Below are 12,623 nucleotides of genomic sequence, written 5' to 3'. Positions count from 1 at the left end.
CCAGCGGACAATGATATTTTTGGCACCTGTTTCGCACGGCCGACATTATTTATAGCGCAAAGTTACGTTGCCACCACACGCATTTCGCTGGAGAAGAGAAGATTTATGCATTTACAATATTTATTGGTAAAATGTAGTTAGATATGTATCCTTCCCTGTAGGAACCGGCCCAGATCGCAGATAGGGGTATTAGGCGAAAACAAGATGACGTGGGCCATGTTTCATTTTAAATTCATTTGCTATAAATTCAGCGAGGCTTTTAGTGGGAATTCCGTGGAATATGAATGAGAGCCATTTGCATAAGTTCGGTGCATTTAAAAACAAACAGCGTCTGGGCAAACATTCAATGGGAATGCACTTGTGGCGGAGGAGTTGCTGCAATCAATTTTTAGTTCGTTCAGGCAATTAATTCGGAATATTCACAGAAGAAATTAAAAATTATTTGGGTTTCAGACACGGTTTTTTATTGATAAACATTCAAATTTTCATCATGTTGGGCTTGGATCTTGAAAATCAAAATGCAGGACAGGTAAATGTAAATTTATCGAATCCGCACTTTATTCGATATCCCGTTGAGGTGGATTGGTAAATATGGACGTAGAGTTGAGGAGACTAATTGAAAAACTTGGAAGCATGTCCCCGATTGTTGAGAAAAGTGGCCAAGTGCCGACATTTAGGACAACTTTAGGTTTTTGAAACTGGACCAGATGAATATGGCTTCTGCTGCAGTAATGTAATGCACTCACATTAAATTTAGCTCTGGTTTCGGGATGTGAAAAAAAGGATTCCTCCTTAAAGACGAAACCAAGTGAGGTTTTTCCACGAAATGCAGAAGTAGTTGCGGAACGGGTCTTAAGAATTACTCGAACCAGGCTCCAAGTCATTTTGAAAACTTGTGGTCAGTAATCATTGAAAATAAACGAGCCACTTTTTGAGCGAAATAATTTGACTGTGGGTTTTCTCTGAAAATTGCCTAGTCCGTACGTCATCCAGGAGGTCGTTGGGTAGAGCGGTGAAAAATTACACGCAGGTCGAAAAAGAGATGCTGACCACCATGTTTATGTCCAGCGAGAATCCTTTTGTGCCAAAAATAAATATTCGAGTAATTACAGCAACGCGGATGAGTCGATAGTCACGGAAATTGGTACCAGGGCCGTAGAGAGGACATTCGTGCCCGTGGTAAAAATTATGTGGGAAAACCAGGCCCGGGTGGGAATCATGCGGTGGTCGAGAAGTGAAAACATTATTGTTGCCTTTTCGACAAATATCAAAACTAAGACTGGTATCGAATGAAGAAGTAGAAAAATTCTAATCAAGACCTTTCATTTGGTACCCAACATGACTATATGGTGAGAGAAAAATGTCCACCCTACTTTTGCATTTTTGCATATATGAGGACCTCCCCCCCCTTAATCACAAGGTAGAAAGATGTAACTCGGTACATGCCTGGGCGTTGACAGTTCCCATTTTCTCACCAAATTTCGTGTTACTCGATATAGTCACTTCTGAGAAAAGTTCATTTGACAGACCGACAAATATTGAATAGATTTTAGATAGATAGATAAGTAGATAGATAGCTTTATTAGTGTAAATCAATTCATGTTCAGATACAATCAATATTTAAGTGATACAGACTAAGTCTTTTCAACTATGGTAAGTTGTGCAGTATAAACAATCTTAATAAGTGCAATCGCTTCAATTCTCAAAATTCCCTAGGAAAATTTAAAAAAAAACCTAGCTTGCAATGAATAGATTTTAATAAGGTTTTGTTTTACAAACAAAACAGAGGGCTTTCTACGAACAACTCAATGCAGTCCAGGAGCGGTCTCCTAAAGGTCACATTGTTATTGCCTTGACATAGCCGCCGTTAGGAGGAGGACTACCTTTTTTGCCGATCGATAAATAATTTGAACAGTCCGTCGGAGAATATTGATGATCATTGGGCCACCATCAAAATTAGTTTTTTTTCTGGGGCAAGTCAAGTCTTCGATCACGTCTGGTAGGGGCGCTATAACATCTAGCTGAGAACCAACCGAAACGTGAAAGCAAAGCGAGTGTATGAGGGCGAAGAGCTGAGTTTTTTTTCGTTGGAATGTGAGGGATCGTAAGGCCACATCTACTTGATGTTGGGCCGGCCCACATGGAGAGTAACTTACCTTCACTTCACCGCTCGTTTTAGGCAAAGCACTCAGTATTCAAAAAGTAGAAAGAAAGATGACTAATACTTTCGTCCAGGGCAGAGGCAACTCATCAGACGCTGCCTTACCTATGCCTTCTTTGGAGCAGCGTGACTGAAAGGTCGCTCATTTTTATATAATCGCAAAACATGTTTTGTCGCTTATGAGTTGCCTCTGCCCTGGACAGAACCGTTAGTCATCTTTCTTTCTACTTTTTGAATACTTGGGTGCTATGTCCGAAACGATGGGTCCGTGGACCTAGAAAGTGAGAGTAGGCTGCCATCTGGTTTGATCCAACATCAAGTAGCTGAGGCTTAAAGTACTGGCGGTTTTAAGTTGGATATACTTCACATCCTTGCCGTGTTTGCAATTATATAAGACGGAGTCATTTCCATACGTTGCCACTTTCGCCACGCTGCCCCCATAGCAGAGGTGTGGCAGCGTCTGATGAGTTGCCTCCCGCCTGGACGAAATCGTTTGTCATGATTCTTTCTGAATAGCAGCTTTTTACTGTCGGTACGAGTGTGGGTCAATATTACGTGCTTTCCCACAGCACTGCTAATCTCAGGTCTAGCGTAGTGTGCATCGTGATGAAAAAAAGTTTATTATTGCGCTGGCTACTGAGAGGAATTGGGTTCAAAGTCAACGAAAATCAAACAAAATTCTTGACTTAAAAGGGGAAGTACCTCAAAACTAGATAGAATATTATGGTAGATGACATCAACAAGCAACAGTTTTGTTTACTTAGGATTGTAACTTACTAATTATAAGAACACGAAGGTGGGAACACAACTGTATGTTACTACAGAGAACCCAATGTACTTCGTCTTTCTCCGATTGTTGCAATCGAAAGCCATCCACCGTAAAAGTAAGTTATGAGTTTACAAAACCCTAATATAGCTCACTTTTCTATGTGAGTGTCAGGCATGGACGATGATCAAACGCCAGAAATGAGATTTAACTTTGAAATGGGAGGGTTTTTCAAGAAATATTTGCTTCAAAGTAGCAAGGAAGCACTAGCATATTCGATAATATGAGTAGTGGTGTTTCAACTGTTCAATGAGTCACCAGAGGAGTTTTAATCTCCCTCGTCTTCTTTAGCCTTTGTCCCATTCAGTAGCGGGGTCAGTGGGTCTTGATTGATTGCACCATATCCCTCGGTCACAGGCCTGATCTGGGATAATTCGGGAGTTTTTCAAATCTCCATCTCGCTAGGACTATCAGCAGCATTCAGAATCATAAAGACGACACTATGGTATACTATGCGTCGATCACAAACAACGTCAGTTGTGGAACCACACTTCATTCCCGATAGCCCCGATGCCGATAGCATTGATGCCAGATATTTAAACCGCTCAGTTTTCGGCATGTCATTGCCACTGACAGAGATAGTGTCTGCTTCATTGGGTTGGTTGTCGAAAATTCTGTTTTGTTCAAATTCATTTTCAGATAAGTTGTTGAAGATCAGTTTTATTATGAGACGCCAGAGCATAGAGAAGTGTGTAGAACGCTGGAATTTGAATGTATTGGGTAACAGAGTTCATGACAAGAACAAAAAAGATGGCGAGAGGGCGTTTCCTTGATGAACAAGTTTTGATATACTTGCCATATTTCGAACTTTACTCTTGGGACCGCTGTAGAGTTTACCGCATCAGTTCTTCTGGCACTTTCTATTCCCGCAAAGCATACCAGATGGTTTTTAATGAAACTCTGAAAATTTGAATGGGCTAGTCATATCAAACGAGACCACCTAAAGAGGTACTGAAGTATTTAGCTGAAGGCAATCATTCAAACTGCAAGCTGGGCAATCGTCTAACCTGCAAGTTAAGAACATTTTAGGAAAATGTAAAACGAAGTAGAAAGGGGAGACCATCTGAGAATACTGAACTGTAAGATGCGGTTACCTGAAAGAATGAAAACTGCTGCGAATTGGGCTGTCGCACCATTGCAAGTTTGGTGATTTTTTAGAACAGGTTATGTCTTTTAAGGACGCACTTGATGACTTTTCATTTTCCCTCTTTCCAACCATCATCAAGACTAAAATATGCTTCAGAATTTACAAATCACAAACTGCTTCTCTTTGACACTTTACCCGGCAGTATTCAGCGAAAACAGATTCTTCGACAGATTTTCACTGGAAAGGCCACTATCAAAAACTGGAGGCTGGGTGATCCAAATATTCACTTCAATGTGATGCCCATGCTTTGTCTCTTAAGGTGGTGGTTGTACTAAATTTACCAAATATAATAATGCGAGTATACTACCATTAATTTTTTTTAATGGACGTCTGAATGGCACTTGAGAAGTGCGAAGGGGAGGAATTATTGAGCAAATGACAAAAAACCATGGGACAGGCTGAAAGGTCGATGGACCGACAGATTCGCAAAGAAGCCCTGGAAAGATAAACTTCAATCTCACTTCATTCCGCTCGGGGATTGTAAGATGCGATAGATACCTATATAGATTCGGAGAGGATTCGGAATGTATATTTTTCCGTTGCGCAGATTAGTAGAGGTAAGGAAGAGATTAGAGGAGATATTGGGTAGGACGGTAGTACAAAAAGCCTAATATGGGAAATGCGTTCATGCCACGGGAATTGCGTTGCAATTAGCCGCATGGTTCGGCAGTTTAGATATTGGCTGAGAGAAACGGAAGGGGCACGAAAGGCGCATTTGGTTTCTTTATTCCGCGATGTACTATGCGGTGGGGGCCTGGAAAGACGATAGGAATTAGGATTTGGTGGGTAAAAATCCTGCATGCTGGTAATTAAATCTCAGTACTTTGCGAAGATTTCAACCTTCGGGAAAAAAGGCAGGCAGACAGACAAACAGTAAACCGGTTTTAATAAAGTTTTGTTATCCACAAAACTTTAAAAAGTTGGTCTAAGAAGATGAAGAAAAAAATGAACGCAATAGGTGATCGCGATCTGGACTATGTAGATATGCTTATTTATCTTATGTTAAACCGAAAGGCAAATGATCACTTCAAACCGTTGTCACTATTCAGTGGTCAAGGTAATAAAAGAAACAACATTTCACTGTAGAAACTAGAAACTGTTGCAGTTACCTCTCGGAAAGATTTATTTGGTATGAAACGGATGATGCGCTGAAAAAATATGTTAACACAGCAGGTGTTCCCCAAGGCCCCTGCTGTGGAACATAATCTATGACAGCGTGGTTGGCCTTCGCGTTCCACAGGAGGCAACGTTAATTGGTTTTGCAGATGCCTGGCAGTGGTAGTAGCTGTGTAACACCCCGACTGCGTGGAACTGTGTGGAAGTGAAACCATTCATGACACCAGAACATGGGTACAGATGGTGAAATTGGACCAGGCGGGAGATAAAACAAAGCGGTCCTTGTTATCGATCAAAAACAATAGTGTCAAAATCCGGGTTGAACTATTTGATATCTGGGAGTAATGATCGATGCCAAGTTGAGCCTTAAGAGACACCTGCACAATGCGCGCAAAAAAACAACAGGGATGATGCCTGATGTTGGAGAGCCAAAATCTAGTCGCCGGCTGTTTATCGCAGGGTGGTGAAATCCATCCTGCTATGCGCGGCTTCTGTCTGGAAGGGAGCACTGGACAACATCGTAAATTAGAGAAGGGTGAGTTCGACATACCGGTCAATCGGTGTACAGCGCATATAGGACAGCATCCGATGAGGCAGTATATGTTATTGCGGGCATGATTCCTTTGGATCTCCTAGCGAATGAGGAACATTGTCTCTCCCGGAAAAGGTAGGCGAATCCGTTCGGAATGGCTGCGAACTTCCAAAAAACCACTAGAAGGTGGGATAATTCAGGAAAAGGCCGCTATATTCATACACTGCTGTATTAGGAGATGGGTCGAGTGAAACCATGGAGTATTGAATTACCACCTAACACAGTTCCTTACGGGACACGGTGGATTCAGGAAGTACTTGAATCGCTTAGAATCGGATAAGTTCCAAGACTGTCCCCAATGCGCCGCTATACCCGAGGATCTGATTCGCGATTGAAAGAGAAAGGCTAAACGACTACTTCAAGGCAGTTATCGGACCCCATAATTTCGTGGAGGAGATACTAAGATCGGAAGCAACTTGAAATGCGATAACTGCAAGAGTAACTACAATCCAAGAAAAGCTTTAGAAAGCCCGGAAACTTAGATGACTGCTGGTGTAAACCAGAGCTCTCCTCGCGAAGTAATACTTCACGGTGGTCCTGCGGGGATATAGGCGGAGTAGGGAGGGTGGTTTTAGTGGTTGAGAATAACACACACTGTTGCAACTTGGCGCAGCAGTGTCTTTTTAAGATTTCCACCTCCACGCACGACCGTTCCAATAAGAAAAAATGAAGATTTTTGAACGCATTCTTCATAACGCTACGCGCGACAACGTTCAAATAAGAATGTTCGAGCAATATATCGCCCGGTTACTTATGGAGAAACACCGAAGGAAATATCAATTTTTCCATGTTGCATTTCTGAATCTACAAAAGGTATTGGCAACAACTGGTGTCAGAAGAGTTCGAGCGCTGAGTTATTTTGCGGTACCTAATTGCTTCATCCATTGGCGGAACTTGGATGGAGCGATGTTCCTCAATTGGCGTTTTTTGTGATCGATGTGATCAACGAACGTCTCAAATTCCAAATCCCCCACAGAGTCATCCGCTCTGTTGCCTTCTGTGGTCTTGAGTGTTGTCAGACTCTAAAAGATAATGAACGACGTCTCACGTTAATGAAGGCGAAAACGTTGCATTGGACCAGTGTCGTAACACGCCATGATCCCATCCGAAATTAGGATAAATTGGAGAAATTGCAGTAGAGACGTCTTCGATAGTATGGACATGAAATTCGCACTGATGAGAACTCACTTGCCAAGATTGGTCTGAACATCGAAGTCGAATGGAAACAGTCGAAATATCAACTGAAACAACTTTTTCTTGATACTTTGGATAGTGATTTGAGAGCTTATTGTTTCCGTCCACATCGGGCGTATGACCGAATAAAATGGCGTAATCGACCAAGACGAGTTATCCTTACTTTTGAACGGGACAAAAGCTGAAGAAGAGAACATTTATGTGACTTTGAGGGGAAAATCCAAACTTAGGTGAATTACCAAAATATCTATTTGGTTTTATTAAAGCCTTTGTGAAAAAACTATGGACGCGGGGTCATCACCTTCTTCCTTCCCCCTTTTTGTCAGGCCTGTGTGAAGGACTCTATTGGTATATTTAGTTGTAAAATTCTAGAATAAATTCTTGGACCGGTTATCGTTGGTTGATGAAGTCTATACAACAAAAATAAGCGCGTTTTCAAAAAACAAGCAGACGTTGTGACGTAGGCCCAGATAAGGCTTTGCTGACGATACAACAAAAAAAAAGGATTTGAGGAATCAAGTTAGCTGGAGGGATTGGTTGCATTGAATTGTTATTATTACCGAAGAATGAAAAATAAGAACGACTTGAAAGAGCATGAGTGTTATCCCTTGACGATTTATGCAGACAACCTTGTAGGTACAGTCCTTAGCAAACATTCCGAAAATATAAAGGGAAGGAAATGTGATTGTTGCTCGAAAAAAGCAAGTCAGAGATTTAAGCAAGTTGTGACGGTGGTACGTATTTTGTAGCATTTGCAATAGCAATAGCGCTAACATGCGACGAAATGCGGAAGATACCAAATCCTGCTGATTGTAACGATAGGTTGCAAAGTGTTTATTTAACTTCTGACGATAACAATAACTCAGAAAGGTCATAAAAATAGGAAGTCCTTTTTGCTTTGTTAAGTGGAATACTTCCTTCGACAATCTTGAATGCTATGATAGGTAAAAAGTCTTGAAGATAGGGAGCATAACTCACAAGGAGCAGATAACGCCCAACACTTTATCACCTGAAGGATAATTTCCTAGGCTAAGTAGTTGTCCATCTTAGTTTTCCATTGAAAGCGTATCCATAACGTTCTTGTGTATTTTCTAGAACAATAATGGATTCCTTAAAAGGCTTTTACGAAATCCATGGAACAATAATAGATAATTTGAAATTCGGGCAAACTGTAAGGATATTCAGAAACATGCACCACTGATTCTATAATAGATATTAAAGAATTGTGAAGAGAAAACAACAACTGGCTCATTTTGAAAACAATCAGGACATCTGGAAAAAGCCAGACAATGCGAAGGTACAATATGACAAGTTCATTATTCATCCACGTTATTTTCGAGCAACAGTTTCTGGTAGCAGATGTGCGAAATACTGCACAGCGAAAAAATTAACAAAAACATGCGGTGCAGCAACTTCAAAACTTTGAAACGGAGCAACTAATGTTCATGTCAGGATAAAAAGGGAAATTTATCCTTTCACAAATTCAGTGCTATAAATTTACGGATATACCGTATGTATTTAGGTATACTATTATAAGCCAACTTTCATTTCAGGACGTCTTTGATGGTGTTCATTCTAGTCTCATCCAGGGACACCATTCTTTCACCGCCAGCGCGGAAACCGTTGAAACTTTTGAGGACGAATCAATTGTTTTTTTTTCTGCAAGTTTCATGAATTTATGTGATACGCTTCCGTACAAGGCTTTTCCAAGGGTTAAACAGTGCACGAAAATGTGTGAAAAACGGCACTACAAGAGTCGGAACTAGGTCTGCCGTGTCGTCCTTTTTGTGAAGCCAAAACGATGCGCGCTAATGCTATGTACAAAAATGCACCTTCCTTTAATAGCCCAACTTGAAGAACGATACATGCACCTGTGTAGATAGAAAAGCGCAGGATGTTTTCAAAAGGTCCTGTTTCGCGCCTCGATGAAAGCAGAAAAGCGTAAGAGCATCCTAAATTCATTTTGCGAGAAACAATGTAGCCAGGCGGTAATTGAAAAAAAGTACCGAGTCGGGTGTCCTGCCGCTCTCTCAACCCTGCAATTACGCTGCTCCTGCTCGTGGCGCTAATGCTCTCAATTTACCTATTTTCTATCACGCTCTACTAATTATTGTCTGCAAAATTCAGTTGTTTAATTATACTTTTCGCTTTGTTCAATTTGCGATAAATGAATTTTTTCATTAGGACTGCACTAAATTAGGAGGAGACGGAAATTAGGAAACAAAGTACCCAACGTGCACGCATGGAGCCAGGACGGGCAGAGAAGTAAATTAAAACTGAACTGAAAGCGTTGGAAGAATTTAAAGCAATTAATTTAATTAAAAATAATGTACTCGAATTGCTGCATACTTACATGGGAGATTGCGTCGAGTTGCTTTGTCAGGAAAGGATATCGTAAATGTATTTGGTTTGTTGGATAACTAACAATGTTTGTAGGTATATATAGTGATATGTATAATTTACAGGAGTGGTTGTGTTAGCGACACGGTCTAGGATTCAGGCATGGGAACAAATTTAAAGTATTAATTTCGACATAGCTCCATCAGGATTTTTTTGGTTTCTCGAGTACTTGAGGCTCTAGTCCTTCTAGGGGAACATTCCTTCGAACATTCCCAGTTCATGCAAATGTTTCAACTTAAAGACTACTCTCGACTGTTACAAACAAACATTCTACGTATTTACATGTTACATATTCACTTTGAGCTTGAATTATCCATTTTAACTAAACTCGATGAGGCTTAGACGCATTCACAAACGCTTTTCATCACCGAAATTAATGGTGCATTGAGTTCGCCGGGCCATTCAGGGGCTCAATTGTGGTTGAAACATTTCACTGAACTCCAATTCTACGGCAACATTCAATTAATTCGATTTTCCTTATGGGCAAGTGCATCAATCTTTTTACAACAACTACAGAGGCCAATTCATCTGATTTACATACAAAAATGATTACTTTAAGTAGATTTACTGCGATACGTTACGGATGGACGATTAGATTTCGGAGCACTTTTGTTTGTTCTCTCGTTGCTTCTACACAATTACAACAAAATGTCCTTATGGTCGACTATCAACAGTTTGGGTTCACATTTACGACTTAGTCTCTCACATACACACTTTTTCCTTGAATTTTATATTCCGAATTAATTTTAATTTAATTTTTTTTACATTTAACGCCATGTCCCGTATGACCGCTGCGGCTTGTATCTTTTACGCAAATAATTAACAAGTAAAAATTAGATTTTGGTATTAACTCTGCTAACTTTTTTTTCAATTTCGTGAACTTTAATGTAGATTTTGATTGACCGTTGATAACGACGTTGATTTTTATGTTTCATTTTCAATTAGGGTAGAGTTAGTGAAGTTTGAAGGAAGGTTACAAATACATGATAGGCTTTTAGTAATTAGGCCACACCTGTTAGGAGAAAAAATATTAGAAAACATGGTTAGTTTCTAGTAGTGTTATTAACTCACTAAAACTATGCTAAACTACGAACTACATCTAAGATTTTCAAGTTAGTTAAACTCAAATAATATCTGATCCATTTCAGTGATTATGATGTTAGGACCAATTTTCGAATGCTTTTCATTTTGGATACCAAACTGCGCTATAGATGCAGTGGCGGAATTACTTTTGTTTCAAGAAGTTTCTGGCGAAGGGAGTTTCTGCTTCAAAATTTTCAGAAAATCGATTTTTTAAGGCTTTGTGTGAAATAAAACCTTATTAGAATCAATTCGATGTCTGTTTGTTTGTCACACCCGATTTATTCGGTGGTCGAAGGGTAGTATAGGTCCCAGGGCGAAACGTGGATTGGTACCCACGATGGAGCATAAAACCTGAGGAATGCCTGCTAAAACAACACCAACAGCTCTACTACCAAACCCTATCTCCATCTCCACATGGTGACCGCTGGGAGCTCTTTCGTAACGAAAAGCTGCAGACGGAAAAGGATGAAGGCGAGTCTCCCGCGCCTAAAAACGGGACAAATTGTACCAACTGGTCCTCCAGGTTGGGGGTTGGGTAGGGCTGACAACCCTACACGGAAAACGGACGTTACGGAGCCACGAAAGGAGCCTCGAACAGGATGGACTTTAAAACGACGGACCCGGCAACGACAACGGATTAACGATTTGCGCATTTTCTCATGGAACGTGCGCTCCCTGTACAGAGATGAAGCTGATGAGCAGCTAGCCGATACCCTGTCCCAATATAGGGCTGATATTACAGCGTTACAAGCTCCGCGAAATGAGGCAATTGGATGGGAGCAAGATCGGCGATGACATGATCAAGTCGCTTTGGCTGCGACGGCTCCCGGAGGGCACCCAGACGATCCTAGCTTGCGTTTCTGGTTCCTTGGAGGAACTGGCAGCGACGGCCGACCAGGTGCAGGAGGTATACGTACGCCCAACCATAACGGCCGTTCAACCACCGTCGGATGAGGTGAGCGACTTAAGGCGCGAGATAGCCGCTTTAACAGCCAGCGTGGCCGAGATGCGGGCGACGTTGTACGCTCAGTGTTCGGGTGCCAGATCGCGAGCTCGCTCATGGTCTGCCACACGAAAAGGGCGTTCGGGTAGCAGGTCGTCAAGACAGCTTGCGGACAAAGGTATTTGCTGGTACCATCGCAACTTCGGAGATAAAGCAACAAGATATACGCTACCGTGTAAATTCCCGCCTACCGCAAAAAACTAGGTCCGCGAGGGGTCTTGGCGACGGCCACCCAGAGCGCAGCGCCACGTCGCCTAACTGTTTTCGACCTCCTCAGCAGGCGCAGCTACCTAGTCGACATTGGTGCGGAGGTTTCGGTTCTTCCCGTACCCCGGCATCATCGACTTTACCCACAGCCGCTCAAACTGGCGGCAGCAAATTCCTCCCGCATCAACACATTTGGGTATAGGCAAGTGGACGTGAGTCTTGGCTTGCGTAGGACGTTCCCGTGGCGATTCATCCTGGCGGATGTCAGCTTCCCCATATTAGGCGCGGACTTCTTGTGTCACTATGGGTTGCTGGTGGACTTGCAAAATAAGTCCCTTACAGACCCCACGATCCACCCTAATTTGTCGGGCCAAGTGGTATCTCACACTGACAATAACCTTTCCGTTCTTTTGGAAGACATCACCGACTCTCGTGTTCGGACACTCCTCCAAAAGTTCAGCGAGATTACTACCGAGTGTAGTCTCTCAAAACCAGTAAAGCGCAATGTGCAGCACCACATTAACACTACTGTTTCCCCGATCTTCTCGAAGGTGCGTCCTCTACCATCCCAGAAACTGGCTATTGCGCGGAAAGAATTTGAAAAACTTGTTCAACAGGGTATCTGCAGGCATTCAAACAGCTGTTGGTCTTCCCCACTGCATATGGTCCCTAAGCCAAATGGCGAATGGCGCCCCTGTGGGGATTACAGAAGGCTAAATGCACAGACTGTTCCTGACCGATATCCAATTCCACTCATCCACGACTTTGCGCATCACCTCGGGAATTGCCGCAACTTTTCGACCTTGGACTTAACCAAGGCCTATCACCAAATCCCAGTAGCTCCTGAAGACATTCCAACGACGGCAATATGCACACCCTTTGGACTCTTCGAGT

General features: G+C 42.1%; 1 protein-coding gene across 10 annotated transcripts in view; it reads right to left on the bottom strand.

Moving 5' to 3' along the window:
- LOC119651203 (collagen alpha chain CG42342) overlaps window positions 1-12,623 on the bottom strand; it is a 259,891-nt gene that overhangs the window by 47,239 nt on the left and 200,029 nt on the right. The window contains exon 17 of one of the 10 annotated variants that reach the window (XM_038054654.1): window positions 9,982-10,448. The exons of the other annotated variants lie outside the window; for them this stretch is intronic. Within the exon in view, the coding sequence (XP_037910582.1) occupies window positions 10,431-10,448 (18 nt within the window). The 3' untranslated portion in view covers window positions 9,982-10,430. Of the gene's footprint in view, window positions 1-9,981; window positions 10,449-12,623 lie in introns of those variants that run through there. 10 annotated transcript variants of the gene reach the window in all.

Source organism: Hermetia illucens, chromosome 3 (genome assembly GCF_905115235.1).
Source record: "Hermetia illucens chromosome 3, iHerIll2.2.curated.20191125, whole genome shotgun sequence".
In the NCBI taxonomy this organism is placed as follows: domain Eukaryota; kingdom Metazoa; phylum Arthropoda; class Insecta; order Diptera; family Stratiomyidae; genus Hermetia; species Hermetia illucens.
The sequence above is the reverse complement of the archived record's forward strand: the minus strand, read 5'-3'. Positions and strand labels throughout refer to the sequence as shown.